The sequence below is a fragment of the Musa acuminata genome, chromosome BXJ2-2, assembly GCF_036884655.1.
Source record: "Musa acuminata AAA Group cultivar baxijiao chromosome BXJ2-2, Cavendish_Baxijiao_AAA, whole genome shotgun sequence".
NCBI lineage: Eukaryota > Viridiplantae > Streptophyta > Magnoliopsida > Zingiberales > Musaceae > Musa > Musa acuminata.
This window is the reverse complement of record NC_088339.1, coordinates 34,765,613-34,788,353: the sequence shown is the minus strand read 5'-3', so window position 1 is coordinate 34,788,353 and position 22,741 is coordinate 34,765,613. Positions and strand designations below refer to the sequence as shown.

General features: G+C 43.4%; 2 protein-coding genes and 1 pseudogene across 12 annotated transcripts; all 3 read left to right on the top strand.

The window, feature by feature from the left end:
- Positions 1–995: 995 nt before the first annotated feature.
- Positions 996–6,003, top strand: LOC135606307 (transcription factor bHLH162-like; annotated as a pseudogene).
- A 2,431-nt stretch (positions 6,004–8,434) lies between these two features.
- LOC135606305 (protein MIZU-KUSSEI 1-like) lies at positions 8,435–9,772 on the top strand. The gene has a single exon (XM_065097356.1). The coding sequence runs from the start codon at positions 8,602–8,604 to the stop codon at positions 9,625–9,627; it is 1,026 nt and encodes a 341-aa protein (XP_064953428.1). The 5' UTR covers positions 8,435–8,601; the 3' UTR covers positions 9,628–9,772.
- Positions 9,773–15,665: 5,893 nt separating this feature from the next.
- Positions 15,666–22,324, top strand: LOC135585032 (double-stranded RNA-binding protein 4-like). 11 transcript variants are annotated; one of them, XR_010484761.1, is made up of 10 exons: positions 15,666–16,408; positions 16,522–16,629; positions 16,753–16,818; positions 16,939–17,004; positions 17,114–18,854; positions 20,354–20,616; positions 20,705–20,915; positions 21,157–21,426; positions 21,562–21,691; positions 22,107–22,324. XR_010484761.1 is itself a non-coding variant. In XM_065097354.1 (6 exons), exons 2-6 carry the CDS (start codon positions 20,356–20,358, stop codon positions 22,162–22,164), a joined length of 930 nt encoding a protein of 309 aa, XP_064953426.1. In that variant the 5' UTR covers positions 18,688–18,854; positions 20,354–20,355; the 3' UTR covers positions 22,165–22,324. The 11 variants fall into 11 exon arrangements, 8 of the variants coding, with proteins under 8 accessions (XP_064953421.1, XP_064953422.1, XP_064953423.1 ...); XR_010484760.1 differs by having other exon boundaries at positions 21,157–21,691; XR_010484762.1 differs by lacking the exons at positions 21,157–21,426; positions 21,562–21,691.
- The last annotated feature ends 417 nt before the right edge of the window (positions 22,325–22,741 follow it).

The window sequence follows — 22,741 nt, the reverse complement described above, 5'->3', positions numbered from 1 at the left end:
GCATTCCATCCGAGGCTGGAAAGTTGGAAGTTTGTGATAGCTGTGAAATCAAGCCATGTTCTCGGCAGCTGTATTGATAATTGCAGTTGGTGCGAAGATGATATCATCGACATTTCTTTCTCAGATGCAATGTTTCCCGACAGACCTTTTTCCGGGCTAATAAATACCCAACTAACATCAATAATGGTCACCAATCGGGGAGGGGTTTGGCCCCATCTCATCCTCTATCATCATGGCACCCCCAATAAGTTGTCACTTTACCACTGATGATGTGCCGGAATCTATAATATATATATTTACCAAAATGCTAGTTTCTCTCGAAATGGGACTCGTTTAAATAAAAATGTATTGTTTTTTGTAATGTTACTGTGGTCAGCGATGAGCCCCGCTCCCCTACATCTAATCTGTGCTCCTTTCCAACGACGAGGACGTCATCTCATCCATCGTCTTCCTTCGTCTTCTCCTCCTCCTCCTCCTCGTCTGTAAGATCCTGTCATCATCCATCCATTCCACTGCTTCGAACTCTCATTTTGGTTGGCCCAGTAATTGTGGCATGGACCGCGTCGATTGATGACACGGTCCACTAATCGAATTCAAGGCATCGCATGGGTTTTAAACGCAGTAGTCGTCAGAACAAGAAAAAACTGCACCTGTACGGACAGCAGCACCTGAAGACATTTCTTTGGATAGAGAGAGTCCTCTTTGATCGAAACAGTGAAATCTTTCTAATTAAGGCGGATGGATGATCAAATCACCAATCATACGAGCCAAATAAATAAACCCATATCATATACTAAACAGTTGGCTTCTTCTTGGTTCGGATGGCGTGAAAAATCACATTCTAAAAGCCCCAAGTCTTTTCGACATTGATTGATTGATGATCGACTCCCTCTGGCTCACGTGATTTGGGTGGGTGCTTTCCAAAGGGATTTCTATTCATCCATCCGTTAAACATCCAACTCCGCTCACCAGCCGAACGAGACACCGTTTAACTAATTTACTTGCGCGGAGTAATGTAACGCAACGGTGCTTCGGTCGCTAACCAACGAGGGGGGCATTTGAACTTGGAAGAGGTTTTTGGAGGCGCAGCGAATAGCGATGGCGGCGCTCGAACCACTCTCGTGAGGCGATCCATGGCGCTTCGGGTCCGCGTCGTCGGCATTCTTAGGTTTCCCTCTTCTTCTTCTTCTTCTTCTTCTGCGGAGTCTCGGATGCCATTTCACAGTGCTACTGCTCACATGGTCAGTTTGACCGCTGCTCATCTCGTTGCTCATCTCGAGCATTGTACAGTGTCGATCTGCAATTACCATAAGATAGTCTAACAACATGAAAGGACAAATTTCTTAATAGGCCATCGACACAGGTAATTTCTTCATGAGAAAATCTCACTGCCATCTTCGGAATGCTAGGTTAGCATCATCGATGAGTCATGTTAAACAGCATTTCTTTGTCGATTAGTTTGACAGCAGCTAGCAACACATTGCTGTCTCAGGAATTTGATGGATATGACATTTGCAACTGATCCGATAGTGTCGAAATAAGAAATAGGTTGGGATTTTATTTATTGTGCATGTTTTGAGGAAGAGACTCAAATCCGAAATAGATTGTGGAAGGGAAACCATTAGAAATAAGAAATAGGTTGTGAAAAGGGATGAATTTTATTCATTGAGGAATAGAATTTTCTCGATTATGTATTATTTAAATCCATGATTGATTAAAGATAATAAGAAATAGGGATGTTATTCTATCATGATTTTCTATTATGATCTTCTCTTCTATCAGATTACTCTTCGTGAATAAAAAGGTTTAAAAATTAAAAGAAAAAATTCCTGTAAAAAAAAAAAAACTCTTCGTGATAAGTTGTCGATGTTATGCTGGGATCAATTTTCTTTAAAAAAAAACAATATATTGACAAACTCTCGATCGGTATTTCTGATTTGGAAGTTACTTAATAATGCATTTTCATTTGATGGTTCCTCGATCAGTATGCTCCCACCTTGTGGAGCAGCAAGATGATTTGCTGTGGTATTTATTTTGGACTGTGGGTGGGGAGCAATGGCTTACTTTTTGGTTTTGCATTAATAGTGTGTTGGAGATGAATGTTTGTTTTCTTTTCTGGGAGTGATATAGACATCACTGTTTCTTTTCCCAGTTGCTTGATGCTTCTATTAATTAGCATTCCTGGTTTGACAATCACACACTACTACAGCGTCGTATAAACTAGAAAAATAGTCGTAAATGTCTTACTCTGTATTTGTTGTGTCCTGTTGAAACAAGCACCTTTTACACACACTTTCCTGAGACAACAGGTGATCCGTCGTTTCTGATCTCTTGTGCATTTTGTTGACTTCTCTGGATGGTCATTGATTTAGAGTGTCTCATTTGATATTGTCTTTTTCATTAAAAACATTGTCTGAAACCAGAATGCTTTTGTTCTCACTTAGATATTATCAATATCAACTTTCGTTGGTACCTTACAACGTGCTCACAACCTTGTTGGTGAACAAATGTGTCTATGTTTTGGACCTAAAATATTAGTTATCATCGGGTAATAAAATAATTTAACAAGAGATTGAATGGTATGGATTGCTGACTTTGGTGAGATGTGCTGCATGTCAACAAGAACACAAGTCCAGGTTTTCTGTGTTTATTATATGTAGCGATGTGATGTCAGCTTCAGGTGTCAGTTTTCTTTATTTCGTCGTCATAATTTATGCACGTGATAAACTTGAGCTGCATCGAGTAATGTATCGTTTTGTGATCATCAGAAATATGTCCATTTTTTTTTATTTCTGGGTTCCTCAACTTGTTGTCGCGTAGCTTTATTTTGTTTTCCGTGCAAGAAAATATCGACAGCGATGCGTTCGATCACACCACACTGGTCTGTCTTCTTTCTCTCTCCCGATATTTTTCATTCCCTCCTCTGTTTGTTATATGAACAGGGTAGGATCGAGATAATTTTATAAAATTAAAAATAACGGATCAAATGGTTTCACCAAGATTAGGATGCTAAAGATATCTAGGTGTGTTTCTTGCCAGCTTAGGCGTTTCTTCGCTCTCCCCGCGGACCTTGGGTTAACTTTCCCCCGTGTCCGGCCACGCCAGCAGGTAGGTGGCAGATAGGTCGGTGATGTTCTATAAGGCACCCTCTTTTGTACCTGCTGCGGCGTGACCATTAGCCGTTGGAGAGCAGGTGTTGCATTTAAGCTTGAAAGCGGTGACGGGCTCCTCTTCCCTCGTCCCTCTTCCGTCCCTCGGTCCTTTCTCTGTGCTAACTACTCCAAACTTGTGGGTTTAAGAGAGATGAAGAGCAGCGGCGGCGGTGGGGTTGCTAAGACGGAGAGGAAGGCAGTGGAGAAGAACAGAAGGATGCACATGAAGAGCTTATGTATGAAGCTCTCCTCTCTCATTCCAAAGGAATATTACTCCAACCCAAAGGTACACCGCATTCTTTGTTTTCTTCTCCTATAGTCTCTTTGTATCCAATTTTACTGCCTTCGTGTCTCTTGACAACTATCTTCTCTGGCAATTTCGTGAAGCTGAATGCGATTTTGATGCTCGACAGTGTTGCTTTCAACTTTTGCGCTTGATTTAAGCCCACGTCGCAACCTTGCCAGTATAAGAAAAGCAGGGTATTGGTCTTTTTTCCTATGTCTTTCCTATTTCTCATGAACTTGCTGTCTCAGGTGATTCTATCTTTTTCTGATTGTTCTTTCTTTGCTTTTCCTCTAGTTTATGAGCTCCGGTTTTTATTTAGGAAGGTCACCACCGAAGCCTTCGTTTTTACAAGTTAAAAGTGGTTGTTTCTTAAAATCAAATTCTGAAAAGAAAACAAAAAGGGGGCTGCAAACCAAACCCTCTGATGTAATCAAAGTTTCCATCAGCTACCTGTCTCTGTCTTGATTTTTATTTGAACAAAATATACCACAATCCAAATGAATTGTAATTTTCTTGTGTGGATCCCGATGTCCCATGTTTTTCCAACACTGAAAACATATATTACCTAGAAAGGCTACGAGGGAGATGCCATATCTGATGATTCTCCACACATTAAACCAAAAAACATGGGATCCTAACATTGATATGTTTTCAGTGAGGATGGATTTAGTGATGATGCTATAGCAGGATGCCTGTATTCACTGTCCTCATTCGGTAGGCTTTTCTTTCAATCTAGCGAATTGGAGATTAACATTGAGTTGTCTCTGTAGTTGCAACTGTAAAACATAACATAAGCATTTGAAAATGCAGCATGATGCTGCAGCTTCAAACATAACATAAGCATTTGGATGATTATGTTTGTGCATACTATACTTTGCGTACTCAACTATCTTTTGTGTTATAGGATTTGTTGAGTCAACAAGATCACTTTGATCAGGCAATATCTTACATTAAAGAGCTTCGGGAAAGGATTGATACGATGAAGCAGGGGAAAGGATTCAAGGACAGGCATCAAAGAAACAATCAAGGACATTAGCAGTGGATTGGCTATGGAACTTAGGGTGCCGGTCATTCAAGTGAGGCACCAGGATTCGAACTTGGAGGTGGTTCTGATAAGTGGCATAGACAAGCGGTTTGCATTCCATGAGGTCATCTGTGTTCTCGAGGAAGAAGGAGCACAAGTTCTTAATGCCAGCTTCTCCATTGTGGGAGAAAAGATCTTCCACACAATACATTCCCAAGTAAGCAACATCTCCACATTTTAGGATTTGATTAACAGTTAGCATATCAAATGCCAAATATAGTAAATTTTGTGGTAAACCATGCAATTTAGATATATCTTGGATTTGCACTATCATGATGCTTTTGGCACGATGAAAATTTTGAATTTGCCATTCTCAAGGCGTCTATTGCTTTAGTAAATTTTGTTGGTTAGCTGTAGAATCGAACTATCAAGTATCTAATTGCTATAAACATGTTAGTTTTCAAGACAGTAATCTATGGTTTTTTTTAAAAGTAATTCAAAGGTTAAAGGATTCACGTTTGGGAGGTTAAATCATTGGCTCCTTCCTGCACTTGTTTCATAGGAAGGACTTCTTTTACTGAATATATCTTTGTAGCACCGCATGACACTAAATTTAATTTTGAGCTAAATTGGTCAATATGCATGTCAAAGCCAGTTGAATCCATGTGCCTGTGTGTGTGTTTTCAAGCATTTAAGACCAGATAAATCCTAATACCCCGTGATAATGTGATAATGAATTAATCTATACCAAGAGTGGCTTTTTCTTGAAGCAAAGATTTAATGAATAAAACAAGGGATTTCTCAGAAGAAATTGGAAATTCTATTTGACAAAATTAAGGGTGAAGATTTGCTAAAACATGTGCATGAGAAGCAAAAAAAAAGTAGATTAAATCGTTGCATGGTTCTTGTAACAAAATCGGAACTTCAAGGGAAGCACACTTCTAACTTGGGCATAGTTCGGTTGAGTGGAGCAGAGAAGACAGCCATAAATTTTTTCCTTGATTTATCACCAATTCATGAGGGACCTCTTATCTAACCTTTGGCCAACGTGTTATTGCAGGCAGTCAGCTCCGGACTTGGTTTGGAGGCTTCGAGGATATCTGAAAGATTGAAGATGTTGGTTTGATGAGCTTTATCTGCGTCAATTGGAGTTTTACATCTAACTGATCTGGAAAGTTTACCTTTTGCCAGAAGGTTTCTGAGCATTACTCCACAGCGATCAAGAAGATTGGCATACATCATATGGATTTGTCAGAAAAACAAATATTAAGAAAAAAAAAAACCTAAAATTGGAAGCTGTTCTTGTCTTGTTGGTTGACTTCAGTATTGCTCAACTTCTCTACTTCCTTGTTAGAATAATAGATGTGTCTGTGACCCATTTTGTGGGAAAATGTTTCTCAACGACTACTGTTGCTGAGCAGGAAAGAGTATGTAATATGTCTCATTTAGTATTGTATGAATTGTAATAGTGGGTTAGGTTGAGTAGATAGCTGATTACTATTCCAGACTAGAGGGAATGCAAAACTTCAGTTTGTGCTTAATCATGTTGCAGCTCTTGCCTCTCTCATTTATCTGTCCTTATTAGTCTTTATGGTCACCATAGTTCAAACCTGGCAAAAAACCACAACCCCAGAGATGCACTTGTGTGTCTATAGACGGGGTTGCATGGCTACGGAGCTGGGGGTTGCAAGGATCATGTATCATGGCATCAAACTTTGTGTGTTTATCACCCTCACCCATGTATCCATTTGACTCGTTGTGCATCAGCCTCATCTTGTGAGCCTGGTCTGACCAGTTTTCCAATGGCATCAGCGCTGATTATATATTCAAGGAGAAGTATCATGTGAATTCATTTTGGAAACTTATTCTGAAGATACACAATAGTGGCAACAACTATCCAATCTGGAGAAGAAGAAGCACCATTTGTACTGTCTTGTATAAAAGCAGCAGCAACCTTTTGGTTACTGGGGTAGTTATATTAGTTGATATGTGCGAGAGTTGCTGCTGCATTGCCTGTATAGTTTGGGGCCTTTGGGTTCTTCAAGCCTTCCAACAGCTCCATTGTGCCACGGAGCAGAATGGGGATATGGAACAACGATGCTAGTTCTGTGGCCATTCTTTTTCTGATCACATCAGTTACCTCTTCTAAGTCAGCAAATGTACATATGTGCACCTCGTTTCAGATGCTTATTGTTTTCTTCTGGTTTCGCATGGCTAGATTGCATATAGCAAAAAAAAGACTTGAGAGTATCTTGTTTCGTTGATTCGCAGTCGCTTGTTGCTTGTATAGGCATCAGGTAATGAAGCAGATCAAAAGCTGCTGAATCGTATTTTGGCCAGCTTCGCATGTTTGATCTCAGTTCTTAAAACTAAAATTTTTTCATGAACTTTCTTTGTGCCGGTTTTAAGAGTTGAGTATAGTATATTAAGGTTTATCTGCCTTGAGAATTTTCTCTTACCTCACTGTGACAGGTTGGAGCTGGTTATGGTGGGAATTGCAGCACCAAAGCTTTGTTGGTGGAGATGTTGCAATAAATTCTTTTCTATCCAAGAACGATGCAGCTGTTCTTATAGAGTTCCTCGACAAATTCATTTCTAGCTTTGGGTGAAGAGATTATACGACAGAAATTTGTTTAGACATTGGACTGTTATAAGAAAATTCGATTTATCGATTTGATTCAGTGTAATGGAATTGGGTGCCAACGATAACAACTTGGAAAAGAAAGATAGATAGAGATATCTACAGATTGGATTTCCAATGTAATTAATACATTCAAAGCCAAAGCCATATGCAAGGGGAGAAAAACTAGGTGAAGTCAACGTTTTTTTTACTTCATTCGAGTCGATCAACATGGCATTTGTTTTTAGTCGGAGATGATATGGGGGCTTAAAAGTTTATGCGACTCATTTGCAAGGATCAGAGCTTAGTTGAGGTTTTTGATCCCGCAAACATCTGCTAACAGCAGCTTTTAATTGGTTGCGAGATGGAATCGAGGTCGATCACGCGATCGTTGTTTGCTAGGGGGAGCGACCAAAAGGGCAACTCGTATGGAACACAAGTATCATCGCATCTCATCTTCCTCGAGAGTCGATTCTACTTGGTTGGTTGGTTGGTTGAGAGGTAGGCCTGTTGGCATCTTCGCTCTGGCGTTCCAGTGTTGTTTATCGAGGGAGGACCAAGAAAACGTATACGTATGAACAATCCGTCAGGGTTGATCATGGCAGTGAGACGTCCTGATCACTATTCTTAGTGTCGTTTATTTCCTTGCTGCTGCAGCATCACACTATTCTAAGATATGGATGGGCAATTATCGTGAGAGCCTCTTTCTAAGATATGGATATCATGATCGACGTGCACTCCGTGTGGTCGCCGTTCGCTCCAGAACGAGATCGGTTGTCATGAAGACAAAGAGTAATCGATTCAGCCAAATCCCCTCATAAGTAAAGTGGCCATCAGCATTTGGTGTGCCAGACGACAATAGACAGTGGCGCAAATACCAAATACCTCCGACGAGTTCCTACGAGTATAGGAGAACAGAAGAGTTCAAGCTCCGCTCAACCCTGAAAGGACCAACCTACCGTATGATTGGCCCCCCACCCCCCGCCGGTCGTCACATCAGGTCCATCTCACAGCATTTATTGGCATGTTTGGCTGATGGTGACCAATGGGACCTTCATGTTTGTACTCCATGCTCGGATCTCCTCTCCTTCAAGAGGATAACAACGTGTTAACCCCCTCCCCCACCCCCACCTAGTTAAAATACTCCAGCTTCTGCTGTTGGCTCCATCGGTGGATTCACTCCCCTTCCCAGCTACAAAGGAATAAGGGATAAACTCATCAAACTATGGCTGACGAGGGAAGACCACGTCCCACGGTTCTCCTCTGCTGCTGCTCTCAATCCACCGCGGATCGTGGATGGCTGCCCACCGAACCGATGCTATATCTATTCCGCTGCTGCTTTCGGTCTGCCACCCCGCTCTATGCACTTGCAGTTAGGTGGGGGCAGACCACCAGCCTTACTTTTGTAAGGATTCTGGTGACGATCCCCAGCCTCGGAGGACGGCGTGCATTTGCATGACACACTGCCCTCGCTTCTGCCATCACCGATGCATGGACATGGACATGGACATGGACATAAATGAGCCCACCATCGCTGCCGAGTGGTGTGTCGAGGGAGAAGAGAGAAGTGACAACACACCATAAAGGATCCCCCCTCTGCCCTTCTTCTTCTTCTTCTTCTTCTTCCCCTCACCAATATTTCACCAATCACTCCATCCTCCTGCTTGCTTTTCCAGTAGAGTCCCTGATGAGGACCATCAACATGGGAAGAAGCACTTCCCGTGACTCCTCCTCTTCCTCTTCCTCCTCCGCCAGAAAACACTTCCAGTGGAGGATAAAGAAGTCCCCCAAGGAAGGAGCAGCGGAGAGGAAGGAGTGGGATGACCAGGATGAAGAGAAAGCCACTCTCTCTTCCTTTACCTCCTCATCCTACCCTTACCAAGAAGAGACGGCCGCCGTCGCTACTGGGCCCAAGAAGAAAACTTCTTCGGCCGCAGAGACGGCGGTGTCCAGGCTTCGGTCGGTTCTGGCGGCCGCGACTTCCCTCCGCCGGAACCGACCGACGGGCCTCGGCGCCCGCGTCACGGGCACCCTCTACGGGCACCGGCGCGGCCACGTCCACCTCGCCTTCCAGGCGGACAGCAAGTCGTGCCCGGTGGTGCTCGTCGAGCTGGCCACGGCCACCAGCGCGCTCGTGCGCGAGATGGCGTCGGGCCTGGTCAGGATCGCACTCGAGTGCGAGCGCAAGCCCAGCAGCAGCAGCGGCGGCGGTGGCGGCGAGAAGACGGCGGCGACGACGACGACGAGGCTAGTGGAGGAGCCGCTCTGGCGGGCGTACATCAACGGCAAGAAGTGCGGGTACGCGGTGCAGCGCGAGTGCGGCCCCGGCGACTGGAAGGTCCTGAGGGCCGTCGAGCCTGTGTCGATGGGGGCCGGGGTGATCCCGGGCGACGGCGGCGACGCCGGCAACACCGATAAGGACGTCATGTACATGCGAGCAAAATTCGAGAGGGTGGTGGGGTCCAAAGACTCCGAGGCCTTCTACATGATGAACCCAGACAACAATGGAGGCCCTGAGCTGAGTGTCTACTTGCTCAGAGTGTAATAGAAGCTTAAACCTCCCCCTGCTCCGTTTGTAATAGATAAAACTACCTCTCTGTCTTCAGTTTCCATGTAGCCGTGGCTCGAGTGTGTAACGTAATAACTTGCAGGTTGTGGTCGGAGTGGAGTTGGCTTTGCATCTTTTCCTTCTTCTTCTTCTTCTTCTGGCTATTTGTAATTCTGTCCTCTTGTTAGTGCTCGATAGTGGGATGCAGATTGGCAGTATGACAAATTATGTGGAATGAGAACATAAAAAATCTGCAATGGCTACTTTCTCCTCGGCATCGCTCTCCGGCTGTGAAAGCCCTCTACACCGTCTCTCGCTTCGCAACTCCTCGGATCTTAACTAAGGAGGCAGGCTTTACGGATCATGGAAAGCGTATAGCGGAAACTATTTCCCGTCGAGTATGTGGTGGTGGCATTTGTCTAAAATCGACACGATCCGGAGGAGCTTCTTATTTTTACTCTCTTCCGCAAGTATGGATTCCGTTGGATCCCTTACACGATCTTTCCTCCGCTTAAAAAGATTGGAACATCAACACGATTCTGCAAGTATGGATTCCGCTAGATCTCGCATGATCTTTCTTCGTCTGCCAGACAGCCACAGGAAACACAGAAACCTTCCGTACCATCTCGCCTCAATCATTGCTGCCAATCGGCCCGGAGAAGATGGATGGACCAGAGAACTAAATGGAATAGTACCGAGTTTAATTAGGCACGAATCGAGGTTATCAGGACACGCATAGGTAGGGATGATCATGTGACCGAGTCCCCGAAGGAGGGAATTGCTCCCGTGCTCTGTTCTGGCTTTCTCATGGTTGACCAAGCAAGATTTAAAGGATGTCGATGGGGCAAAAACAAAGAAAGTTGGTCATCCACATCAAGTCAGCATCACATGACAACCGTGCTAAGTACGATCGGAGGATTTCACTCCCACTTTGTTAAGATGAAGCTCGCTAAGAATTGCCGTAACCATGCTCCGACCTGCTTTCCGAAGCTGTAACAAGGGCAAACAGCAGCGATGTTGTTGTTATACCGGCCGGCCAAGATCAATAAAATTGTGTCCGCATCTTTCATCGATTCTTTCCTTGTGATGATACATACAGGGCTCGTAGTTCATCATTTATAGCGATGGGTCATGTGGAGCCTCTTCACGTCTGCTTCTCGGCGAGCTGCTTCCCATCGTCTGTATCATCTGCAGTTGCAGCGACCTTTCAACATGTCTTCGTCAAAGCCATCGAATACTAACTATTTAGCGTACCGTGTAGGGTTGATGTCAGAGCGAGAACTTGTCTTATTATACGAGGGATCATTGGATCCATTCACGAGCTTAGAGTGTGAGGCACGCAACCTTGTGGGGCCAAGCTTATCTCGGTAGGATCTCCCTTTATGCTTTCTTTACCACTTGTATTGGTTTTCCTTTTTAGCTTTCGGGATTAATCCTCACCGGAAATTAAGCGATTTCGACTCGCCAATAAAAACTCCTCCTTTCTTTTGGCAGTGTGAGTCTTCTTCTTCATCGCTCGCTCTGATAACAGTGTCATGGCGACATGATGTTTTACCATGTCTAAGAAAGACAGAATTAGATCCATATGCATCCACAATAGATATTTTTAGGGAAATATTGTCGTCAAGTAGGCACCACCACACCCTAAATGATTCTCTTGAAGAAATTTTGCAACGTATATATACATTGATATTACACGCCAAAGCACTACAAAAAAACAATGTCGTCGTCGTCGTCGTCAATAATCATCCTTATCTTTTGCGATAGATTGCGCTGCTTTGTCCGCTGGAATTCTTCAGAAACAAGCCTCATCGCGGAGTGATTCAGTCATCGTGGATTCCTTCACATCAAGAACGAGTCGACTGCAAACAGAGCCTTGGGTCTCTTAATCCTGGTTATGCTCTGCTTTGGTCGAGGCCTGATCCTCCTCTGCCGGTACAAGCTGTCAGCCTTGGAGGAGGGGGGGGGGGGGGGGGGGGCCGGGGACAGAGAGTGACTGTGTCGGGTACAACCGAGACCAACAAATCTGAGAGATTCCACCTCGTTTCTTGAGCTCTGCGGATCATCACCACGCATTTATTGTGGGAGTTGTTCCTGGTAATGCATCGCTCTGTTTCAGCCTCTCCTCCTCCATGCCACTCTTCACAGGGCATGGTTCGAGAAAGGGAGAACAAAACACAGCGACGACTCCTCGACAAAGAGAGACTCGGAGCTCAGCCTCCTCAGACTCCTCTTTCCACTTCAATTAATTTCCCCTATCACCATTCTTGGTATAGCCTCTGCAATCATTGCCATGAATTCCATCGCACGCAGACTTGATGTGATGTTTCTTTGTGGAATGCTCGATTCCCGATAAAGCGGTCAGGAACGGTAAAGCAAGCGATGATAACGAAACGCAATTGGCACTGTCCAATACTCGAGCATCTATCTATTCGACATGTATGAGCCACGTTTAGAAGGCCCAGATTCATAAAAACTACGAGGATGAACCGCAGTGCCCCTACCCTTGCAGAAATCCAGCGCTTAGAACTCGGAAACCCCCCAAAATGCCTCTCTCAGCCGAGCGAGGTCGGCTCCTCCTCCGGCTCGTTGCCATGGACTGATAGATGGAGCCTCAACTTAGCTATTGTTATATGGGCTCATTAATTGGGCCTACAAACCAAAATAGCCAGGCTGCTCTGCAATGGCTTTGAACTCTTAGACGGGCTGGGCCCAAGCCTTTCGAACACGCTATGACCCATAAGGCGAGTACAAAAACTGACGAGTCACCTTACCCTTCACCAGAACAGCGATAAAGAGGCCCAAAAATGCTTTTCTTTGGCGTCACACTTCAAGTTTCCGTGATCTTGTTTTCACCTTCGGTGACTGAATCCTACAAGCTGAGGGACTTTATCATGTGGTGGGTACAAACACCGCCCTGTGACCTTACCGTTCGCCAGAAAAGCGACAAAGAGGCCCCCAAAAAATATTTTTGTCGTCTCACCCTTCAGTTTCGGAATTCTTGTCATCACCTACGGTGACCGGATCCTACTTCTCGAATAGCTACTGTCGTGTCCCTCGCGCTCATCGGCGTATTCGCTCCCCCACGTCAACCGTTGCTGACTCACACCACCTCTGATGCTCATCTTCTCCGGTGCCGGTCGGCCTTTTCGTCGCCGATTTAGACCGAGAAGAGCAGCAACTTGCTGTGAGGGACTGACGAAAGGTAAAAGATAGAGCGAGGAGGAGATCAAAGACGAAGCAGAACATGCACATCCTGCCATGAGCAACAATTGGGAACATTGCTTGGTTCCGAACATGCTCTTGCCGCCACTCTACCACGTCGCTTGGACTCATCGTCGCCATATAAGCGAGGAGAATAGGAAACAGTTGTGAAGGGTCGATGGAGCAAAAAGAACGAGAGGAGAATGGGAGGGGAAGAGAAGGAGAAGAAAGAACGAGAGGCCAAATGGGAAAGAGGACGGTCTAAGAAGGGGAGGAGAAACTTGTCGGCGGCTCCTGCAACTCCTTACCGTAAGCTCCATAGATGGAGGCCCATCTTATTTGTTGGATGCGCTTTTTTAATTGGGCCTTGTATCAAAAATATCCAGCCTGGGCTTAATCCTTCAAACAATAGCTGGACTGGGCCAAGCTCTGACCCACAAAGGTGAGTACAACACCAACAGGTGAGCTTACCGTTCACGATAACAACGACAAAGAGGCCGAAAAAAAAATTTTTGGCGTCAAAGCCGTCAGCTTCCAACGTCTTGTCCTCACTCACGGTGACTGGATCCAGACAGTTTAATAGCGTCTCCCCTCGTGCTCATCTGCGGATTCGCCCCGCCCCGCGACGCCCACCGTTGCAGACTACTACCACCGCTGATGCCCATCGTCTCCGGTGTCGGCCATTCTGCTGTCGCGAAAGAAGAGCGAGACGAGGGGCTGACGGAGGGTAAAGGATCGAGCGACTACAGGAGATAAACGACGAATTAGAATAGGTAATGAACAGGACACTACTTCGTTCGAACACAAGGGGCTGTAGGGATTAAGGCACATAACACGGCCCGGTAGGTTAACCCGGATTGGCCCATAAAGTGTGAGTTCAAACACCGTGACTTAGCTTACCGTAAACCACTTAAGCGCCAAAGAGGCCCAAAAAAAATTTTTTGGCGCCATATCTCCATGGTACCGCATTCTTATCCTCAGCTCCGGTCACCGGATTCTACACGTCAAATCTGTCACCACCTGCCATTTCCCTCGACGCTCGCTGGCGAATTCGTGCCGCCACGGCCGTCGTTGCTGAATCCCGCCACCGCCGATATCCGCCGTCTCGTCTCCAACGAAGATTGGGAAGAACAGGAAGAAGTAGCGACAGGCTGATGCGGGGAAGAAGATCGAGCAGGAGAGGAGAAGCAAAGTAGGCGGAAGGGAAGAATGATGGCGAGTTAGAAGAATGCCAATGGGATATAGATGAATCTTGTTCCAAAATGTCGTGAAGTATCCCAATCAATCTCAACAGTATGTTTCATGAGCGGAAAGCAAGATCACAAGAAAATGTTGCAGTGAAGAAGCATGAGGCTTACTAAATCAAAGTGTTACTCCTTCAAAGCCAAATGGAAGAAAGGTATGACTTTCTATCGGTCCAAAATAATCAATCTTGTGGTTTCAGCTATGACTTTCTCCTAGCACTGACTGAGGTTGGACAGAGTTCTGAACTCACAATAAAATTTCGACTGCTCTCACCTTGATGAACATGAGGATCACAAAGTTGAAAACCAGAATCCCATAAGCCACATAGAATATGGAGGAATTCGTTACCAGAGCATATGGGTTGCTTCGGTTCATGAGACAAAGTTCACATCCATGGCATGATGTTTGCTGTAGCTTCGTCATTAATCGTGCTGCTTTCACTTGTTTAATGGTAAGACCCTTGACATTAAATGCTGTGGTTTAATGACCCCCATTATTGTTTGGCCTCCATTACATTGCACTCGTTCCCACAAGACTCGTCTCCAAGCCTCGAGATCCCACATGATCATGGAACTTATGTCATTGCATCGCTCACCTCAACAGCTGTGCCCACCCCTGCATTAAATGCTGCTCTGATGAGCCACTCATACTCACGTATATATTCTATCGCTTCATTTGCTCACATGGCATCTCAAAGGACAGTGTACTCTTCTTCTCCATCTCTGGACTCGTGGGTTCATGGAACAACAGGCAGCCCAACTCATCAGTGATCATTCATTTGAGAAGTAATATAAGCCACCCAACAATTGATGCCTGCTATTGTTGACTCTGGCGGTTGTTGGTTAAACAAGTTTGAGGAGAAAGGATTTCGGCATATTTTGAACTCTTTAAAATTATGCAAACAGCAGCAAGATTCAGTTTTGCTTATTAAGATCACTTTCCATAGTTAATCACAACCGTTACACTCCTTGACACGAGGCTTAGGATACGAGATGATGAAACAAGAGGTAGCAGCGCTGAAGGAATCAGGACCACAGAGCAGCTCCAACAAATGAACCTGAGTCGGAGTTCATAGAACAGAGAGTAGGTGCGTCTCGAAGGAGTCTCCTCGAAGCGTGTATGCTCATCTCCTGGTTCGATATGGATGTCATAAACTAATAGAAGAGAAGGATCACAGCATTAAAAGCTCACAGTGTCATGTCTGGAATCAAACATGTCTTAAGATAAGGAGATGCCCACGAGATTTATAACCATGGCCCACGTGCTCTAGGGTTGTGGAAGTGAGGAGGAAGGAGCCACTCATACGGGAATCTTAGACGTGGGCGTGCGACACTTCCGGCGACCATTTGGCTTCCTAGCTTTCTCTCTCTCCTCCTCTGTCACACACATCCATCCCCTATCTCTCCGTTCATGCCACCGAACTCCTCCTCCTCCTCACAGAAATGCATGCAAGCGCTTCTAAGTTATTATTATTATTATTATTATTATTATTATGCTATTCTTATGCACATTACTTTATAGGAAGGAGAAGCCATCTCCCCTTATATGAGGTGCAAGTTCGCAGCATGCATGTACAAGAACATAAATGAACGGCAGCATCCCAAAGAGCAAGTCCCTCTTCCTCCCTCTGTCACCACTCAATACTCTCTCTCTCTCTCAGATACACTCCACTTCCTCCTCTTGTTTCTGCAACTCGGTAGGATCCCACAACTCTTCCGCTATCTCTCTCTCTATGGCCCTCGCAAAAGATCGAACTCGACAAGGTCCACCAGCGTGTCCACTTGACGGAGGAGGGCCATCAATTCAAGAGCTTAGACTTCCTTCTTCGCTCGAGTTGTTCGGCTATCTGGGGGACGGCAGCACGCTTCTCCGTGATGGAGAAAGCTCTGATTCCCGCGGGAGCTATTCGAGCAGCCTTCTTTCTTTCCACTCGGACCCTAGGAACTCGGATAGCTGCGCGTACAATATGCTCGGTTCGGTGATTTCTCCGCCACAAGAATCCCTCTCCGTCGTCGCATCCCAACGGTCCTGGGCCTGCTTCGACACTTCGGTGCTTAGTTTCGATGGTCACCTGAACCTTGATCACGAGGAGGAATGCGCCGCTTGGATCGATGCCATGGATCGAAGTTATCAGCCGAATCACCTGGATATCAAGCGTGGAACTGCTGATTCCAGGCTAATTCAGGAGAAAGACTGTTTCGAGGTAGGAAGCGGGAATAAGCGTCGAGGTCAAGATCGGTTTGGGTTTATATACTCCGGTGCCGCAGCTTTCGATGGCCTTCAAGAAAGCATTGGGCAAACAACGGTCCTCCAAAAACGCTCGAGCACGGTAATGTGTAGCGTTCGATATATCATCAAGATAACCTAAGAAATGAAGCATGGGTTTCTTAGAATTAAATTCTACGTAAGTCACGTCGTCGACTGCTTATGTTTCTGTTGCAGAATTCATGTAATGTGCAAAGTCCCAAGAAGCAGTGCGGTACTCCCAGGAGGACCAAAGACAAGTCTACTAGTCCATCCAAAGATCCACAACAGAGTATCGCAGCAAAGGTGTTTTCATCTACCACTACTAATATATTAATTTGGACCTTTTGTTTTCTGTTATTATACGCTGTGAACGATTTGGCAATGGAACACAAACATGAATCATCTCAAGGTAGTTTGTCGTTGCAGAACCGGAGGGAACGGATCAGTGAGCGGCTCAAAATTCTTCAAGATCTCGTTCCCAATGGCACAAAGGTTTGCCTCGCTTCGGATGTATTGTTTTTCCCAGTTATTTTTCCTGCGCCATTGTCTTGGCGATTGTAACTAACTGTGTTCTCCATACAAAAAAAAAAAAAAAAAAAAAAATTCACGTAGGTTGATTTGGTAACCATGCTGGAGAAGGCGATTAGCTACGTGAAGTTCCTGCAGTTGCAAGTGAAGGTCTTGCGATCGGATATATTAATAATCCTTCTTCTTACTAAATCAGATGGCTAAATCGAGAGCTTTTCATCTTGATGTCTGAGATTTGGCCTCTTGTGTTCCTATGCAGGTGTTGGCGACCGATGAGTTATGGCCGGGACAAGGCGGAAAACCACCAGATGTTGGGCAAGTAAAGGAAGCCATCGATGCCATCTTATCCTCTCATGGAGATAGGAACTCTCAACTCCGGCTCTAACCAACCAGTGAACTCTAAATTAGGAGCAAGCCAGCCAACCAATTATTCTGACTTCCCCTTTTTGATCTCCTTTTCTAATTCATACCACCGTCTGTCTGTCGACACACATCATTCGGAAATAATGTCAACCGAACCAAACTGCAAGAATTTGAGTTCCGAACTTGTCACAAGTATAATAATAAGAAATCTTGTCTTTTGTTTGTAGAAAACACACAACTTCCTCCTACATATGATGAGGTCACCAACCATTGCTACATCCATAGCTGAATGTACAACTATTAATCAGGATATTGATCTACCTAATTATAATAATATAGGTAAGCTTCAAGATCACATATACGACGACTGACAAGGGCTAAATGTCAACTTGAAAACAAATCACCCGAGCAGAAAAATATATCTTCTATCTTTTGACCTTTTATCAATTTAGGATAAGAATATGCATGGGAGGCGTACCAGTAGTAATAGGCCATGAGAGGAGGTGGAATAACTCACGGAGCAGTGCGTGGTCGATGTAGGTTTGCCAAAATAATTTTGTTTAATCATCTCAAAGATCAAGATAAGTAATACTATAAGATTGACCCACATGTTCACATCCACCATCTGCTATTAAATCTAATCCGATCAAGTCATTTCGACAACAAATATCATACAAGATGACGGAGCATAAAGTTTGCTAAACAAAAGTTCATGTTCTTGCGATCCTCCTGGTGGTGAGATCTACGTAAAAGTCCGTATGTAGCTCTCCCACACGCGCACACCCTTTAATTATTTGTAGTATAGAGAGGATTATGGGCATTTGCCAACGCCTTCTTCGTTTTGTCTTCTTAGCATTTACTCTTACGATTAGTGAAACTTGTTGTTAGATTTAACAGTAATCAGTGAGATTGTCATGACAAGGATAGCAAGTAAGATTAGACACTACTGATCGTAAAGGATCGTACATGTCCCAGCATTCCGATATTTATAAAAGTTAAACATTTTCAATATATCGATCCTTGTATTTTCAAATGTTATATTGAGATTCCTATACTTATCAAAGTGAAACATTAAGATCACTTTTGTATTACACTTATCATGCACCTGAAATTTAAACTCTGCTACGTGATTAACAGATCGAGCCTTCTATGTTTCAAGAGAACCTTCTCGGAGATCAGCTCCAACCTCATAGGATTTTTCAGACCCCTTCATCACAAACCTATGCCATTGTAAATTTTTCAGATCAATCCAATGCAAATGATTGTAATTTTTTTGATTATCCTATCGGAGATGGTTTGAAGGTACAGAAAAAAAAACAGAGTTATGATGACAACAAATAAAAATAAAAGAAAAAAGACACCGATCGGAAAAACCCAAAATAAATGACTTCTCTTGGAAAATTTCCACTATGTTTTATTGTTCTAATTAGTTCTTTTATTCGAGAAATCATACTCGATCTAATTTAGTCACGAGATGAGCGGTGCAACTCAGTCGCAGCGCCGCGTCAGGCCTCGGAACCCTAAAACCACACCCTTTTGGTCCGTTGCCCCCTTTCGTTTCTCCCGGCTCCTCTCGTATGGATAGCTTCATTTGATTGCTCGCTCCCCCGGCGATTGGACCTCCCGGGTTGGAATCAGTAAGTGGCCGTTGGTTACCCTTGCATCCACCTCCTAATTTTGTGTGCGTTACGAATCCATCGAGCAGCGCTACTGTGACCAAATCTCCTCGCTGCTCATCTTCTCTATTACGCTCTCTCCATCTTCCCTCGTCTTTGATCTTGCTCTGAGCTGCTTCCTTTCCGAATCTCTCCCGGGATTCCAAATCGTAAAGGAAGCACCTTTTGGAGTTTCTAATGCCATTTCTACGCTCTGTTCTTGTTTTCTTTTCGTTTCTCGTGATCTTTTTGGTTGAAAACTAAAATAAGAAAGACCATGTGTCTGCTAACAGTTTTAGTCTGTAGCATGGCGAACAGGCGAAGAAACCCTCCTCTGCTTCTCTGGATCTTGCAGAAAAGGGAGCAGACTTATTATGTTTTATATTCGATTGTAAATGTTGAAACTTGTGATGGTGATGGGGAAGTAAGTCGTATTTTAGCTCAAAAGAAATATATATTTGAGAACATATTCATGTGGTATCGTAAATTTGTATATCGAGCAAGATTTCTTTTTTAAGGCTCGGAATGGTATATATGCTAGTAATTGGTCTTGTACTGAATGTTTACATTTTCAGTATTTGGTCATGAGGTTCAACCAGTGTTTGTAAGTTACTTGTTATGACGTTACAGATATGAGTAGCTTTAATAACCAAAACATAATCATAACATTCTTGTCTACAAAAGGCTTTTTCTTTTTGTGTTGTGCCGAAAGGTTCACGGAAGTCTAACAAAACAAGTATGCATTACTTAATGTATAAAGTAGTTAGTGAGTCCTGTTGCTTTGTGGTATCCCCAATTTTTATTCCATTATACATGACCTAACAGAAAAGAGCATAGCAGAAAACATTAGATGACACATACTTTGAATTTGTTCATTTTAATCCTGATTACATGAGGCAGTAATCTTGGTGTATTTTATTGCATGTCCAACTAAATGAGGCAAAAATTTATAAGTCCATTGTTCCTTTTTTGAGGTACTAATCTTAGCGTATTCTGTTATATGTCCATTGTTTCATTTTCCCCTTGATGGAACTGTTCTTTGTCATAAATAATCAAAGATAAGAAGTTACAAGACTTACCTAGGATTAAATTACTTATCGGCACATTTGAAATGATCCTGTTGATGGTGCTTGAAGCTAATGGATCAGAAGATCTATATCCACGTTATGATTGGATTTTTAAATTTTTTATTTGTGATGTCATGGGAGGCAATTTATTTTGATTTTTTATTTCTTTTTTGCTTTTTCTTTATGCACACATGATTGAGATGTATGTCGTTACTACTATGCTGAAGTTATGAATCACTGGCTTTTGGGACATAGATTATCATGAGCTTCTGCTATCTCTGTTCTTCTTCTCAACACTTGCTCTTTTTTGTAAATTCCCTGGTATCACACCCTTGCATGTTGTGTTTATTAATATTTATGTTCAAATAATAGTATTTCCTCAAGTTTGCTCGATAAGTGAATTTTTGGTTATAGGTATGGCAGAAGAGTTCATGCATAAGAATAGGTTGCAAGAATATACACAAAGATCTTCTATCACCTTGCCACTATATCAGACTATAAATGAGGGAACGCCGCATTCGCCTGAGTTCAGGTCTACTGTAATCGTGGATGGGAAAAATTTCACTTCCCCTTGCACATTTCCGACCAAAAAGGCAGCCGAACAATGTGCAGCAAAATTTGCCCTTGAGGGCATCCGTATTATCAACAAGAACAAGGGCTTGTCTCTCATCCATAATGTATGTTTCTTTGTCTACTTTCTGTGAGTTTATTAACACTCAAAATTTTAGTTTCTGATGAATTTTTTTTTTTTTTTTTCACTTGTAGGATACCATTCTCTGTAAACTTATCCTGCATGAATATTCTGTGAAGATGAACATGAACCTGCCAACATATGAGACTTCTCACAAGCCAGGGCTGATTCCAGCCTTCGTCTCTTCTGTTTTGTTTGATAACAAGACATTTAAAGGTGAAACTGCACTGAGCAAAAAAGAGGCAGAAAGGGTTGCTGCTTGCACTGTTATTAAATATATTCTAGGTTTGCTCAAACTTTTTTTAATTGATTAAGCTTAGTTCTGTGCCAGTAGAATCATATTAAATATGAGCAAGAACTTGATTTGGTGCTTCGAACGTCTTTTTTAGATTCATTGTTTATTTCTGAGAGATAAATCAAGGTTAGCTTCAACGTTTCTAGTTGATTTACGGCCATTCCCAAGTGCATAACTTGGTAGGACATGTTTGTTACAAGAAAAGGGCTTATTCCCCCCCTTTTTTTTCAGGAAACTGTGATACAGGAGATATTATGAGACAAATCATAGAATCAAAGAATAAACATTACGCTGTGGTGCATAGAGGGAAAGGATCATGCTCATCCCTGGCTAGAAATGAAGAGACAAGTGGTCCCAGTAGTAGTATCCAAGAAAATAAAATGTTGGCTCCCTTGTTTTATGACATTCCACATGCTGTTGCATATTCTGAGGCATTTGCTTCAGTACCTGCTAACACTGCAGCAGCAGATTCTATTTGTTCAGCCAAGGAGGAATATGCAGGTAAACAATGTTCTGCCTTGATTGAGAGTTGGAACTCTTTGTCAACTCCAACCGTAACAGTTATAGCAGGTGGATCAACAAATGGTGCTTCCGGAACTGACTTTGTTGTGCCTCACATGCCGCTTCCTATTCAAGGGAAAGCTGAAGTACCATCTGATGACCCAACTAGCCACGCCCGAGATGTGGTTCCTATTTCAAGTAAAGGGCGTTCCAGGGAAAAGAATGAAGAACAGTGCCAGTTAAAGAAAGCTCGAGTAGATGGACAGTATGTTACCTGTTCTCGTTGCAAGTCTGTATCGCGTGCAAAGTTGCTACTTTACTTGGTTACGGATGTGCTGATATGCTTAAGTGCACACCTCCATGGTGTACTAACCTTTCTTTTTGTAGAATTGTCTTGATTGCCTATTTTTTGCTCCTCTTTCATGAGTTTATGCAACAACCGTATGATTGTATTGGGGGCTGGAAGTGCTAAAAGAGAGGAAGTGCAAAAAGGAAATTGAAGAAAAACGAGGAGGGCTAAGATACTTTTTTTTTTTGTGCACTATTCATTCGTTTATTTGTCCGCCTTTCTTTGTGTATTTATCTAAGGTCCTTCAGCTTTACCCCTCGTTTCATTTCATGGTGTAGTTCCTTTGGACTGAGAATTTCGTCTATTAATCTTTACATTTTTGTTGTATCAGGTCACAGTTTGAACCATGTGCTCAACATTCAGGGAATTTGGTCATCATCGATATCTGAAGAGACTTGGTCATTTCTGGCTGAGAAAGAAAGACGATGCAGCTGTTTCAAGGCTTTGGATCTGCTCTACGAGGATGTGTGCCTTCTTTCTTGTGTACATATGAAGGAACAACCAAATCTTGTTGTGTTATTAATAGAACTGGCATTGAATACTGTCTAATATTGGGCTTGTGCTCTTGGTGTGATTGTTTTATGAATTCTACACGCTTGCAGTCAAGGATGAATGTACATAAGCGGGCACGCCATGGCAATGCTCGTGTTGTGTTTCTGTCAACGTAATTTCACCACTGAACAAGAAATCGAGATATTAGGGTTCATACCATATAAATGAGATTGATCCAGTCCTTGGGATTGGAGTTGGTGGTTAAATCTATGTTTCTTCCTGTGGGTAAACGAATCTTTAGATTTGATTCTTGAGCTCTAGAAGAATCGTCGATATACGTTGAACGCATGCTTGCATCGTGGAAAGAACACCACCACACTCCTGGAGAACGCATAAGCCCCTCTGCTTTGTTGCCTGTGCGAGCAGCCAAAGAGCCACCAAAACAAAGGCCAGTAATTGGATTTGATTACAAAG